This window comes from Anguilla rostrata, chromosome 1 (assembly GCF_018555375.3).
Source record: "Anguilla rostrata isolate EN2019 chromosome 1, ASM1855537v3, whole genome shotgun sequence".
Classification (NCBI taxonomy): domain Eukaryota; kingdom Metazoa; phylum Chordata; class Actinopteri; order Anguilliformes; family Anguillidae; genus Anguilla; species Anguilla rostrata.
The window spans coordinates 62,402,123-62,416,996 of record NC_057933.1 but is presented as its reverse complement, the minus strand read 5'-3'; the positions used below and the strand labels follow the sequence as shown (position 1 = coordinate 62,416,996).

The window sequence follows — 14,874 nt, the reverse complement described above, 5'->3', positions numbered from 1 at the left end:
TTTTTCCATGGTAGTTAATACATTAAGATGTGACTCATTTGTTGAATGATATGGCCATGTCTTCTTCAGATAAATGTGGATGGATCTATAGAGTATTCTTGTGTGACTTTGTCTGTGATCTGGGCCCATATGCACACAGCATGGAGGTTGAAGCCCTGTTGTTCTGTCTGTGCACCGATTTCCCTTAGAGCCCAACAGCCACCATTTTGCTTTACTCTTTTCAGCTTTTACACAGTTACAGAAATGAATAATAAATATGTTTGTCCGTAGTCTCAAAACAAGAATAATAGAACTAATATTGTATTATGAATTCGAACATTGCCTACTGCTCTGTTTTTCCAGTAGGGGTTCCCCAAGCAACTGGACTAAAGGAGGTACAGTTCTTCAGATGAGACATTAAATTAAGGTTGTGAGTGACTATGGTCTGTACCAATTCATTGGTACTTATGACTGTGGTTTTAAGTCCTGTATCCTGGTCAAATTTCCAAACCTGTTTTCTAGAGCTGGCTCTCTAGTTACCAGCCCAAAATGCAGAGGCTACAATTTATTGTATTTCCTACCTGCTTTGTTCCTTCAGCTCATGACTGTAATTATAAAGGAGTCCTTTGCTGGTCCTCTTTGCCTAATGCATGTATCAGGTTGTATTTTTTAAGGCTTTATAAAGCTTCTTTAGTTCTTAACCGGGGATAGCAGCGTGGAGTTGTGGGAAAAGGACTAGCTATGTGCAAGAAAGGTCATAGGTTTGAATCCACAGCTGGTTACTGTTGGTGTCTGATGATTGGATACAAAACGGAGACAGGATGTGGCAAAATTAATGTTACATAAAACGTTTTATTTTTACATTTTGGAATAACTGTAAAAACTCTGATAATTATAAAGTAAGCGTGGGTTGGGAGCCAGAGAAACATAGACACAATGGACATATTGCTTTATGGTGCTTTCATTTTTTAAAAATTACAAATTAGAACAGAAGCAACTGACACATTTTAAGCATATTTACAGTTTGAATATTACCCGTGAGGACACAATATCCATGCACATTTGTCTCTGTGGTCACTCCATGGTTGTCCCATGTCATGCAGACCATCTCAACTTTAAAACAGAACCTCTATCGCCATCATTAATTTCGCAGCGCGAGTTTCCGTTTCCACCAGACCAACAAACCCTTGCCCTGATCTGAAACACAAATAAATAATTGTAATCCAATAAATAATTCTTAATTTTTCCATCTGCCAAACAAATAGAGGGACATGTTTACAGATTCCTAGAAAACTCATTGAAAATCTACTCAAACACTTTTCTGCTGAAACAGATATAACATGGTCCAGTGCTTTTCAAATGTCTTAGTTATGTTACATACAACACTGCAATCTCTGTTTTTCATTTAAAAGCAATGAGTTGCCTGGGCATGAAAAGATGAATGGAAATAGAATGCCTTGATTATGAACATACTACATAAAAGCAAAGGGATAATTCAGTCAAAAAATGAATAAATCTGATAACAGCAATGATGGATTTGTAGTATGGGACGTCTATTTTAGTACCATGTTTCAAAATTACAATGGCTGTTGACGCCATCTAAACTTGATCTGAAAAAAAGCAATTTTCTCAATATGTAAAACTCAACTACCACCATGTATTTTCATGGTGCTACTATTGCTAATTCCATTATAATGCCAAAAACTGAGGATATAGTGAGAAATGCTGTTACCTCAGTGTACTTCTCTGATTGTCCAAGGTCAATGACAAGTGTCAGTGCTGTACTTTACTTTGGGAAGTGGTTTCCATGGATACACACCTATCCTACCTCTGCACATCTCACTACGTTAGTGGGTGCTTTAAAGACATTGTTGGCATGTGCAAGTGTATTATACTACTCAACATTTTTTTCCAACTTGAGGGAAAACAACAAAAAGGTAGGCGTGATTAGAGCATTTACATTGCATCATTTTGTTTTTGTTTGGCACTAACAAATGGCAACATTTTATGGCTGGCTTTGTAACACAAAATATACATAAATATATACACACAGTATAATGTAACAAAACTATACAACAAAAAAATATTACAAAGCAAGTAACATATATGAGAATCAATATACTCTTTCCAACTGAAAATATCTGTGCAATTCAGAAATATCACCAGACTTCATATGACAGGAGAGTGCACTGGAAACTGACAGCAACTGCAGGAAGTAAAAACATACATGAAATGGTAACAAACCGGTGTACAGCAATGAAAAGAAGTAACCAGTGCAAATAAACATGCACAAAATTCTAAATCTCAGCTACACAGTGAGGTTATTAATTTATGGATCAACTGAAGACATTCATCCATCATATTTTAAAAAAATGCTTAATAGTTTCAATAATACTGCTATTTCAGAAAACCATTTCACATTGTAGAGCCTGACAGTCGATAGCTGCTGAGTTCCATTATCACAAGGTTATTTCTCACACCAAAATTTTGTGAAGTGTGCATGCTGTACATATAATCCTGTTGGCAAAGGACACCCGTTCTTTGCACAGCTATGCTTGTAAATCCACCATGTTTTTGTGTATTATGTGGACTATTTATCTGTGAACCTTTTAAAATGAAGAAGTTATATTCACTTAAATGGAAAGTAAATTCACCCACTCCTTTGGTTATTTCAAATTACTCCGTTGATGTTTGGCTGTGTGGCTGTCTCCCCCTGGTGGCTGAGCTGGTGCAAGCAGTTGGCAATTCAGGCCCAGCTCTGGGTTGTTTGTTCATATAGTCCCACAGAAACTTGGCTGGTTTTGTCTCTGCTCAGTTGTAGGGCCATACAAACATAGTGTGGAGGGGAGCTTGTCACCCTGGCAAAGTGCTGGGGGCGAGGGGGTGGTTTGTGGGAGCAGTCCTTGGTGCCCTACGCCCGAGGCTCCAGTCTGTGTGACAGCTCAAACAGAGTCTGCTGATTGTCGATGATATGAAGGTGATGAACATAGGTCCTGACATCTTGGCTGTCCTTCTGGGCCACCTCATTTCCTATTGTATGGGAGAATACAATATTTGAGAAAAAAGTTTAGGTTACCAGGGCAGTGCATATGTTCTTTAAACGCACTGTATAATTAGAATAGGTCTTTCATAGTTAAAAGATTCTGAGGAAGAGCGGTTTGGGTCAAAAAGTTGAAGTTTCGATTATTGTAATTAAATGGGAGCATTTTTTATCAGCTACAGTGTGTGGACTCTTGTTTCCTACTAAACACAGCTTAAACATTGTCATATTACCTATATATACAGCTTGAAATGAGTGAAACAGTCAGATTCCACAGTGTGTCACCTGATATTTGAACGCACAACCTTTAACTTAGGCTGTCCCTTATCCACCACCCACACGCCCCAAAAATGTCATATGCCCATAATTATTTTCAAAGAGCTGCAGATAGTCTCGTCCCAACTGTCTCGTCCTTCAAATATGCTTATAGTTACAATCTTGAATTGGGGTAAATTCAGTTTACGTGTCTAGCCCTTCCTGTGGGAGAGGATTCATTTCCATTCTTTATTTCATGATGTAAATGTCTCCTTTCAAAAATCACCCTGATAAAACTGGGGTCAGCACACATTGAGGGATACCACCTTCTAGGTGATATTCTTTGTGACACATGGCAATGCCGACACCCCAATCACTCAAAGGAAAGCCGCTGTGACATGCTCGTGGCATCTAATTTCGCAATGGGTTGATAACCTCTCCATAGAACAGGCTGAAACACAACTGTCTGAAATTTCAATCTAGTTAATTATTCTACTCGCAAGCAGTCTGTCCCAAACATCCAGGCTTCAAAACTATTTCAAAGTCATTATAGATAATGAATCACTAATTTATAAGCCTGTTAAATAATGAGTGGCAAGTTGACAAGTGACAGGAGTCGTCATGGATACCCACCCATGTGGTCAGTCTGACAGTAGCGGATGAGCCGAACGGAGTCTGCGATCATGTGCTAGGGCAGGACAGAGGACACGCGTTACAAAAAATGTTTTCATGCGTCACAAAGCACTGTCCTTTTTAACTATGGAATTGGAAACACCCAGCAAACAGACACTTACCAGCTTCTCGAAATTCACCAGGTTATCAAGAAAGGTTTTGTTGCCCTCGTGAATGAAGGTGATGTCTGAAATTCCAAGGACAAAAAACAATAACATCACTGGTACGCATTGCAGTCTATACCTATATCCGTTGCATTATTTCTGTGTTGCTGCGGACATCCTCAGAGTAGGAGTAGGCGACATAGCTCAGGAGTAACCTTGTTGGCATCGGAGGTTGCGGTTCAAACCGCCTGGGCATGTCAAATGCCTGAGCAGACACCTAACCCCAACCCCTAACTGCTCTGGCAAATGAGAGGCATCAATTGTACCTTTGGATAAAAGTATATATGTCATTACCATTACATTACCATTTACATCCTCTGAGGCCCCCAGCATGGTCTCTAAATGGCCCTCAGGTCCAGATCATCATATTTTATACACAATGCTGCACCACAAGTTCACACGGTCACATTACACTGCATTACCTGCTCACTCCATTCACTTCCTGTTCCTCATAACGATTGATACACTGACACTAAAATCACAGCCTTTGAACGGCATACTGCGTCCGGCAGGTAAAACCCTTCAGTATCCGGGCCTGTTCTTATGAGACTGTCAGTGGGTTTTAGCTGGACTGTTCTGACCCATTACCTTTCAGAAGCAGGGGCATGAAGGGTATTTTTGGGGGCTTCATCTTCTTGAAGGCTTCCCTGTAGGCTTTGTGGTTCAGGGAGGGGTCCTGTGGCGACAGATGGGGATGTTAGCCAGTCTCCTGAGAGAAGTGTGCAGCACATAAAATAACATCTCCCCACAAACAGAGCCATCTGCCTCACTGTCCCTGGACACTGCGAGTAGGCACAGCCACAGCACGACAGCTGGAGAACTGGCCCACTATTTTATACGCCATTCTATAAAAGTATATACATGTGTATGTGTGTGTGTGTTTATGCCCACCAGATTATGCATATATACTCCATGTTTAATTTTTTGTGTAACGAACAGAGGTAGTAGCCTAAATGACTGGCAATGGGTAACTTACTGTTAGCATGTCGAGCTCTGAGAAAAGCTTCTTGAATTTGCCCGGGACTTTCTGGGGATAAAAAAAAACTTGTTTGAAAAATTTGTCTGAATGCCAAAGGAACCAAATAAACAGGGTTTTAAAGGCAAACAGAGACTCAACACAGTCTTACAGAACTCATGCACCTGTTATATATCAACATCGCCTTGGCATAAAAATATACACATTTACATCAGAGAAGACTTCAGAAAAGAAAATGTAATGTGTTAAGTGGAAGTCTGAAAATTGTACAAGGCCACATTCTGTATGTGCTATTTGAAAAAATATTTGAATGGCACAAAGTTATAGTGGTGTTTTATGCCTGGTTTTGACATCAGCTGAATGTCTCAACAGTGTTGCGAGCCAGTTTCTGGCTATAATAGACACTTACTAAAGTGCTTGACTGAACTCAATGGCTATAAACCAGCCCATCATCGTCTGGACTGATGCACTACATCTACTGTGTACTCAAGTTCGACTGGGGTCCAAACAAGTGTGTGCACGCATGCGTGTTTGGTCTCTTTACCTCCCATGTTTGGTTAAGCCGACTGACTGCTGCGGTGTTGAGACCCATAATGATGGCAAAGAACGAATTCAAGTTCCGTTGGGCTTTACAGCTGAAAGAGAGAAAAAGACATTTAGATTCCTAGAACTTGACTTCTACAAATTGTTTATTAAGACAATCCTGGAAGGTTCTTGTTTGGTCTCCTGTCTGTTGAGCAGGCCCAGTGTTTGTTTAAAGGGCCGGCTGATGAAAGTGCTGAAGGGTGAGCTGTGCAGTGCTGAGACACGGGGCTGATGTGTGGCACAGAAAGAGTGGAGTCTTTTAGCCCGTGTGTGTGTGTGTGTGTGTGTGTCACCTGTTTGACAAATGACAGCAGGAAGAGGACAGATGGGACAGTGTTCCTCTGCATGGGCCATATGTCCCATATGGACCACTGAGAGCTAAGAGTCCCAGCCCTGCCCCTGCCAAGCTGCCCTCCAGTGTGAGTCACTGTGTGCGGTGATGGGGACAGGAGATCTATGGTACAGCTGCACTGCATTTGTAAGGACCTGATGTCCAGACCAAGACATAAACTAAATAGCAGTATAGAGAGATGCAACCCAACTGTGAGGAAGTAATTAAGGCTAAATATAATGTTGCCGTGATACATTAAACATGTAGAGTGCTAAAACAATTACTGTTCTATACTTATGCTTTAATACTTCAGCTCTCTTTTTCACTGGCTACTCTGTATCTGTTCTCTGTAACATGCATCTAATTAATCTTGCTATGATGACTTCGCTAGTGTTTTTAAGAGCTCCTGCTAAATAACAACACAATTACTTATAATTCGACACAACGCAAGCACTTACAAAAATGAACAATACATTCTTCTTAAGGTAGCAAGGACAACAAATACTACTAAAAAAGGTGAAACATAGTGATTCAGCAGTTTAAATGGTTAATTGGTCAGTCCTACATTTAAAGTATTCAGGACACACATAAAAGGGTTTTCAACAAAAATATCTGTGACAATGTAGTGTATGCCCGTTTTCTAAGATCACTACTTATAATAATAATAATAAAGCACTCACTGGGCAGCGATCTTGATGAATTTCTTGAAGAGCTGGACACGCTTGCACAGCGAGGCACACAGCAGCACCTCTGTCATCACCCACAGCTGCACCTCATTACAGCGCTGCAGCAGCAGGTCCAGCGCCACCGTGTGGCCAGCCCCTGCCTGACGGCTGAACGTGTGGTAGATCAGCTCTTGCTGTGGCAGGCACACACAAGGGATCAGAAGAGAAAAAAGAAAGGGAAAGAGACAGAATTAATCACCCATTGATCCCAAACAAATATTAGCTGCACTAAAGTAATATGTGAGGTTTACCCGTAAACACTCACTGACACTGCCACATAATTCCTACATTAATTGGTTATGCCAATTGTGTACTAACTTGAAGGACCTGAAGGTCTTGCCTTGGTTAAAATGTGTGGACATTGACGGAACTTAAACAGTGCTCGCAAAACTCATTCATTAAATAATTATGCAGGTATTACTTCCGGGATAACATTTTAACAAGGGTTACCTCTTGTATGAAGTAAGTGTTGAGTATGTACCTCATGTATAGAGTTGAAGAGACTCCAGTCAAAGTTGGTGAGAGCCACGGCCACATCCCACGTGTTCATACCGAGCAATCTGACTGGTCTCTGCTGTAGCTCTGCGTTGTCAGTGAATGGGTTCTATCAGAAAACAACACAAGTATTTATGTTAGATATATTTCATTAGGACCCAACCAACACCTGACATTTTTAAATGATGAAAGATAACAAATTATGCCTTTGAATTTGTCCTGTTCAAGTAAATCTTAACACAATATGCAAACCAATCAACAGGAAGAGAAAACAAACAGAATTACTGGTTCCTTGAGCCTCAAGTCAAGTAAATCTGAAAAGGCCAATTATCTGTTTAAATGACAAATGGCCCCGGCCCTTCATGTAATCATCCTGATGACACTTCAGGTATTCAGTCCTTAACAGGAAGTAGTAATTTCAGCTGAGAAACCCCACGCTAAACTCATATCCCTCTTTTTAACTCATAAAATGATGAATAATTCCTCAGAAATCTCCTCCGAGCACACACATCTCTTTTCCCTGGCGTGCTGCTTGCGGTTCGGTCTCAGCTGCGGATATTGTGCTGTGAACGCACATCTTCTGTGTGCAATCACTCAGCCCCATCGCAGCCTGAGAAAGCTGTGCTGAGCCGAGCAGCTGAGAAAGGCAGCATCCCAACTGTCTTTCACGATTAAAATCCCAGGTCTGCAAGAGGAAGAGCTCCAGCGCGTGGATTTAACCCAATTTAAAAAAGTTCTTTGGCCAATGTAAAGTCACAGCAAGGAGCCGTTTTTACACAAGCATATTACACAGAAAAAAGACTGTACAATTTCACATGTTTAACATACAATAAGAAAGTATTACAAACTAATAGAACTGTTTTAAGATTTTCCCCACATTCTATGAAGTGAAAACATGAATGAAACGTCTGACGAGTAGAATATGGATCCTGATTTGTACCATTATTTCAGTCAGATCTTTGTGGCACACCAGCAGTCTCCCTGGTGTAGTCATCGACTCCGAATAAATACTGTCATGGGGCTGAAGAATGAGCTTTTCTGCAGAAAAAGAAAAAGAAATTATTTACATTAAAAGTTTTTTTCGTATTTAAATAAGAATGTAAAATATTGTTACTATTATCACTGTACTTGCTATTATTGTATAATAAATCTCCCATTGTAAACTTTTTTCAAGTACAACTTAAATTCTAATTATAATATAATTAAATTCAAAAGAATGAGGCTGCATGACCCCTAGAATGTGTGAATCTATGTTAGCAGAGACCCACTGTAGTGTGTCATACTGGTTTTCCGGGGCAGTCTTTTGATTGGTTCATACAATACAGTCTTTCGGTTCATACGTGGCAGTGATTGACAGAACATGGTAACCCCACCCATTGTCAAGTCCAGAAAGCCCAGGGCCTCAGAAGAAGGTGTTACCTTCAGGATAGGTGACTGCCACCAGCACCATGTCCTCCTCTGGATACTCCAGCCTCTCAGCCACGGCATGGAGCAGGTCCTGGGCCACCACCGTCACCTGCGTCCTCACGCTCAGGTAAGAGTCCATGGTAACGTACACGTGACAGAACACTGAAGAGGGAGAAGGACCCACGTTATCACTCACAATCGTGCTTGCTTGCTGGACCAAACTCTTCAATACTCCTGTGTGTATTGCTGACACAGGCACACCACTCATTGTGGTTGCATCACAGGGATGTCAGCTCTTGTAGTGTTAGTGTGTATGCTGGTTATCAAGCACCTGCACATAATCACTCTATCAATGCAAACACATACTCAGTCTTCACTTCTTTTTACATTTCTGCAGATGATAAAGACTGCAGTAGAACAGCTGTATTTGTGCGCTATAATAAATACATATTTTCAAACAGTTTAATTGGGGAAGTGCTTGCAGCTAATTAAGTAATTAGACTAATCAAACTGATGTGCTTAGCAAAACCTTGCATGAATGTGGCCCTCTTGAGTTTCCTCTGTTGTACACAAACTACATGCATATCAGCACAAGTGCCTTGTGGGTAAATGGGCTCATCTATTGAAGATTCTGATGCAGCTGTGGGTTGTGTTCAAGAGCTCTGTCTCTTTAGGATGAAGTCTGCACTGCTCCCTCTTTTTTTGTTCTGAAATCTCAGGCATAGATCCTGGCAGGACTTCCTCTGCATGTAATTATCCAGGCTTTACATGTAGAGTATACATATTAAATACCATGATTGCACCTTCAGAATATATCCTGTTTGGATGTGTGAATATAATTTAAAATGTGTATCACTTCACTACTAGTTTAAAAATATTCCATACACACAATGCCGCACAGTGTGTGGCATGTCCATGGAACAGATCCATTTATCTGTTGTCAATGAATGTCTTCAGTGAGATTAAAGTTATTTATGCCAATAATTGTACCCTGCCAAATGTGTGTGTGTGCGTGTGTGTGTGTGTGTGCATGTGTGTGTGTGTGTGTGTGTGTGTGTGTGTAAATGCAGGCACTGGCTTTTTAAAACACATAGGTTGTGAGAATGCATTACTATTGCCCACCTTCCCTGGTCTCCCTCTGTGTCCCTCTGGGCTGGAGCCAGTTCTCCTTCAGGCTCAATTGGTGGAAGAGAGCTTTATTCTGAAAGGGGGGAAAGGAAGGCCATTGAGCGCACGCGGCCACAATGTGTGCAAAACTCTACGCCTGTGTGGAATGGCCCAGCTGAGGTTCCCACAGGAAATGTGCTGACGACAGCGATGTGGACAACACATCTGCCGCTCAGACAGTGAGGAAACCACTGCAATCAAATATGAGACAGCCAAAAGAGCAGCTATAGGCTTACCATTACCACTTAGCTCATTAAATTATAGCAATGTCAAATCACATTTAAAGAGGAACCCGAGGAGTGGAGAGCAGTTGGACATACTAAGCACATGCTCAGTTACAATAGCTTTCAAGACTTATTTATAAATGGTTGATACATTCGACCAGACAGCAGAATTATAAAATGTATTTACTATACTGTGACATAAAACAACTTCATATCCAACATTTTCCCCCTGCCAGAAACCGCCATTGGGTAAAGAATGGCATGGACCCGACTTGACCCCTCTCTGTCTCTCCTCTCTTTTTTTCCTCTCTGCCTCCTTCGCTAAGTTTATGTTCTTCTTGCTACCCTCCATTTCCCTTTCCCCCTTTCCTACATTTCACTCTTCTGTCTCACTCCCCTCCCTCTTTAACTTTTTCTTTCACTAACCACTCTGCCTCTCCTTTCTATTTTCTCACCTGCTCTCTCTCTCCCCCACCATCTGTAACTCCCTGTTTCCCTCTCTGTATCTCACTCTCTCTCCCCTCCCCCTCTCCCCTTTTGATTGTTTGAAAAAGCAGGCAAGCCTCACAGGAATACAGATGTGACTTACCTTTCTGTGTGGGGAGTACTCATCCACCGTGCTGGGGAGAGAGAGAGGGGGAGGGGGGGAGAGGGAGAGGGAGAGAAAGAGAGAATCACATCACACCTTGCCCAACAAAGGAAATGACATCACTCATTCATGACTGCTACCTTGGACTGCTACCTACTCCTCCTTAATCAATTCAGAGCATCACTGCTAAACATTACAGCTATCACTCAAAAAATTAAAGAGCACAGTTACAAAAGAGCAATGTTATGATAAATGTAGGTTGGAAAGTACTCTTTCATTTTGTGTTCCATATAATCACAGGTCTATGTACACCAAGGTGAGGCTAACATTCCCCTGAGGACTAAAGACCTCTCTGGCTGTTGAGTCAAATAAGTCACAACAGCCCCACCACCTGCCACCCTCTCTGCTTAGACGTTTGCCTTGTGCATGATGTGTCAGTAATTTCAGCACTGGCACATCATTTCAACATTATATATATCCCCATCAGTCCCATGCCCCATCATAACACTGGTTTATCTACAGTCACTATATTCCCTGCTGTTACCTGTGGTCATAACTTTCAATATATTTGCCAGATGTTATAACCATCATTGTAGTTATCTGCAGTTATTGGTATTATTGGTATTGTAAGTTACAACTTTCAATGTAGGGTTATAACTGTACAACTGTAACTGATGCTACAGTTATGGTTATAACCACACATTGAAAGGTAAAACTGTAACTGAGGTTATCTGTGGTCATGGTGATCATTGCTACTCACAATGTGACCTTGATTGTGGTCACAATAACCTTTATCACCTGGTCAAGTGTGGTCTAGGAGTCTTACAGGCAGTGGAAGTAGTTTCAGATGAAGGTTAAATTGAATAATGAATTGAATAATGTTTGTCAGATAATTGTCTGAAATTATTGTGTGTGTGTCTTTTCTAACAGGGGGGGCAGGTATTGGCAAATTCTGTGGAGTTAACAGACCACAGTGGCCTGTTTATACCAGGAGGTCAAAGGGCAAGGCAAACCCTAATCCATCACAGACACAAAGAGGGACACTGACACATTCGATCAGCCTTAGCTTGACGTGCATTGATTAAATTAACTGGTACAGGAAGATTTCACTGAGAACAGGGATTTCCTGCATGATGATAAATCTAAGTTAATCATCATGATACATCTCAAAAAATTAGATTTCTGTGTTCTGCATTTTTTTCTTCAGACCACAGAGAGCTAGACAGCAGCAAGCAAGGAGTGGGGACCTCAAAGTGAAGACCGCAATGGAAAACCGTGAGAAAACCCAGTCAGGCACTGTCCACACCACACCCCAGCAACTCATGCTTCCTGCCGAGATTGAGGTTCTTTGCAGTCCTCCCAAACTCACACCCTATTTCCTTTCATGACAGGAGCGCAGAGAAATGTATTTTCGTTGTCTAAGATTATGTGTCTTGACTTGTTTTCGAATAGTTCTGTTTAGGACATGAATGTTGGTGAAAATGTCTTGCATTGCGAGTTCTGTTCAGAAGAAAAGCTTTGTGCCAGCTGTCCTCAGGCATTTCTAATCTGCAGCTGGCATGGGGTTGGTGAGGGCACTGTCAGACTGTGCTCCCAGGGCATGAAAGCACAAGGAGTGGAGACAAAGCGCCTCTGTCACAGCCTAACACCCCCCCCCACACCACCCCTCCACCCATGCCACCCAGTCCCCCACTTCCATATTTACAGACAGGGAGGGAACTGCGACCTTCACATCTGAGCACAGCTCTGTCCTTGGATGTGACAGACCAGTGAAATGAACATTCACGCCATGGAATGAGTGAGCATCAGTTCTCTTCTCATAGAGGGGCCCTTTTTATTCAAAGTGCTAATGCACTGCTGAAAATGGCTGCCTGCTAACATTTTCCAATAGACGACTAAGGGATGAGAGGTCACATGTAAACTGTGGCTCTCTGTGGCACACCTGTCATTTAATCAATAACTAAAATGATTTTTGCAATATAGAAACCATTAAACGCCTATGACAGCATCCTGTTTGAGAGGAATTAACCTTTGACATAATCACCACCATTTGCCATCTTGTATAAAATACTGGGAGTGCATTATACACAGTACGTACACTAAGCAATTAATTTTATCTCAGCGGCATAAGTGATTTGATACCTTTTGTAAGATGAGTAGAGGCAGATCATTTTGCAGGCATATTACAACTGCGTAATCCCACTTGCCCTTGAAGTGTGAGGGTGCGGATTGAGACGTAAGAGTCTCTTGAATGAAATGCCATGAGGAACCTCACGGGCCACATTGTGAGTGAGGATTATGAGCAGAACCCTGGGAACCGGCGGGCGGCTCTGGGCTGCTGGACATACGGAACACACCGGAAGCTCAGAGTGGCCGTGTTAGACAGTGTGCCAAGAAGCTGTGAAGCCGTGTCATCGAGCTAAAGGGGATCTACTGAAGAAGCTATTAAACTAATGGTTTTGCCGTGTGTATGCCATCTTGTATGGCTGCATAATTAGATTTCACATGAAAAAGCCATTATCTTTCACTCGAGTAATGTTTCTGACTGCAGCATATTCAGACTGACCGCACATACATGAGGGAAATGGCATGCTGTCAGATACAGTAAGGCAGTCTGTCAGAGACAGTACAGAGAGCGCAGAGAATGAGACTCACTGTCTGCGATGCATGCGCAGAAGCTTCTGGAACTCCTTCAGATCCTTTTCCAGGGAGGGATACTCGTACAGGTCGTCCAGCGCATCCCGGTACAGGGTCTGCAGAACAACAGGAGGCACTCATCACTGGAGGCTGAACGATCGCTCAGAATGTGTGCCAGCACCTGAAGAAGTGCGCACCTAAAATACTGTTCGTAACGTAAATGGAAACGTCACCTGACTGACAGATGACCTCTCAAATATCTTGTCGAAATATGACGCACCTAAAATACCAAACTGTCTTACACATACTGTACGTGCTATCCTTACGTCAAGCAATACAGGTTAGTGGAGTCATCGCCCTGTAAACATACAGCTCACACGTGGTACACAAGAGCACAGCACACACATGCCACACTGTTACATGCAGTGACAGTGTGGTGGACGACAAACATGTAAGGAACTGCATGTGGAACCTGTATGGTCTGCCTCTGCATGAAACCCTGGGCCACTGCTTTACTGTCTTTGAAGGACACATTGCTCAGTCAGCAATGTGTCTGCGAAGCAAATAAATACTACTGTACAGCCTTGAAAAAGGCGCCATTTTCACACATAATGTCACAGCCCCGTCTCAGTCCTTGCCACCTGTCGAAGGATGGCTGGAGCAGAACGTGGCTAAATGCCTCAATGTATTTATGCATGAATACTTGAATATATACAGTATGAATCCATTAATGTTTAAATCCAATGAAAATTTATGGGTCATGTCTTTAGGAATGCATAGTGAATTTAGTTTAGTAAACAGCTAATTTTGCACTTTCTTTGATTTGTCTGAATCCAGTTATAAATGTGAATCTCTATCTATAATGTCCACCCTAATGTACCAGAGGAGTGAAACTATAAGCCCTGTTTGATCAAATACTTTGCCACAATGTAAATATAATCATAATCTGTTCAGAGAAAACATTAGGTTTCTCCAGTACAGGCCAGTGTAGGTTTGCCTAAAGCTACACGGACACAACATTATATTTCACAATTCAATACTGATTGACTCTCCACTGTGAAATGTTTTTCACATCATTCAATACTATATTATGAGGCAGACCACATGAATAACAAATATGTAGACTTTCCACAAGGCTTCACAGGTAGATACCAGTTCACGTTTAAAGAGTTGTATAAACGGGTGAGCTGCATGGTATGGAAGATATTTTAAAAGAATTTTAAAAGACACAACAAATTGTTCAGGCCAACAAGCAGATGACATGATCACCTTAACAGAAGTGAGAACGTTTCATAGCATTACCCTACGCCATATGTTTCTGTTTCAATGTACATTTGTATTGCCAAACAAATTCAAACAAAACTCGGGAAAGAATAAAAATGACCATGTTTTGCCATCTGTTTGAGCCTGCCCTGCAGTGTAACATTCTCTTAAATGAACAAAGGCCGATTTAAACACTGTACTACTGTAGCCTGTAATCTTTTTAAACCTTGAGCACATTATAAAAAATAACAATACTGTAAAACTATTATATACTATAATAAATCTAAGCCATTTAAAGCTGATTACTACAATAAAATGGGCAATGTACTCCATTTGTGGGAGGCAGAGCAAAGCTTGTTATGAGC

The 14,874-nt window shown here is 41.5% G+C and overlaps 1 protein-coding gene across 4 annotated transcripts in view; it reads right to left on the bottom strand.

The window, feature by feature from the left end:
- Nucleotides 1–811: 811 nt before the first annotated feature.
- rapgef5b (Rap guanine nucleotide exchange factor (GEF) 5b) overlaps nucleotides 812–14,874 on the bottom strand; it is a 72,327-nt gene continuing 58,264 nt past the window's right edge. For 3 of the 4 annotated variants that reach the window (XM_064347984.1, XM_064347968.1, XM_064347991.1), the window contains 13 exons: nucleotides 13,265–13,362; nucleotides 10,610–10,640; nucleotides 9,752–9,830; nucleotides 8,643–8,791; nucleotides 8,163–8,264; nucleotides 7,209–7,331; nucleotides 6,683–6,861; nucleotides 5,631–5,721; nucleotides 5,087–5,137; nucleotides 4,699–4,786; nucleotides 4,069–4,133; nucleotides 3,908–3,962; nucleotides 812–3,009 (listed from right to left, as the gene is read on the bottom strand). In XM_064347984.1, the coding sequence (XP_064204054.1) occupies nucleotides 2,891–3,009; nucleotides 3,908–3,962; nucleotides 4,069–4,133; nucleotides 4,699–4,786; nucleotides 5,087–5,137; nucleotides 5,631–5,721; nucleotides 6,683–6,861; nucleotides 7,209–7,331; nucleotides 8,163–8,264; nucleotides 8,643–8,791; nucleotides 9,752–9,830; nucleotides 10,610–10,640; nucleotides 13,265–13,362 (1,230 nt within the window). In that variant the 3' untranslated portion in view covers nucleotides 812–2,890. Of the gene's footprint in view, nucleotides 3,010–3,907; nucleotides 3,963–4,068; nucleotides 4,134–4,698; nucleotides 4,787–5,086; nucleotides 5,138–5,630; nucleotides 5,722–6,682; nucleotides 6,862–7,208; nucleotides 7,332–8,162; nucleotides 8,265–8,641; nucleotides 8,792–9,751; nucleotides 9,831–10,609; nucleotides 10,641–13,264; nucleotides 13,363–14,874 lie in introns of all 4 variants that reach the window. The other variant, XM_064347976.1, reaches the window with a different exon arrangement.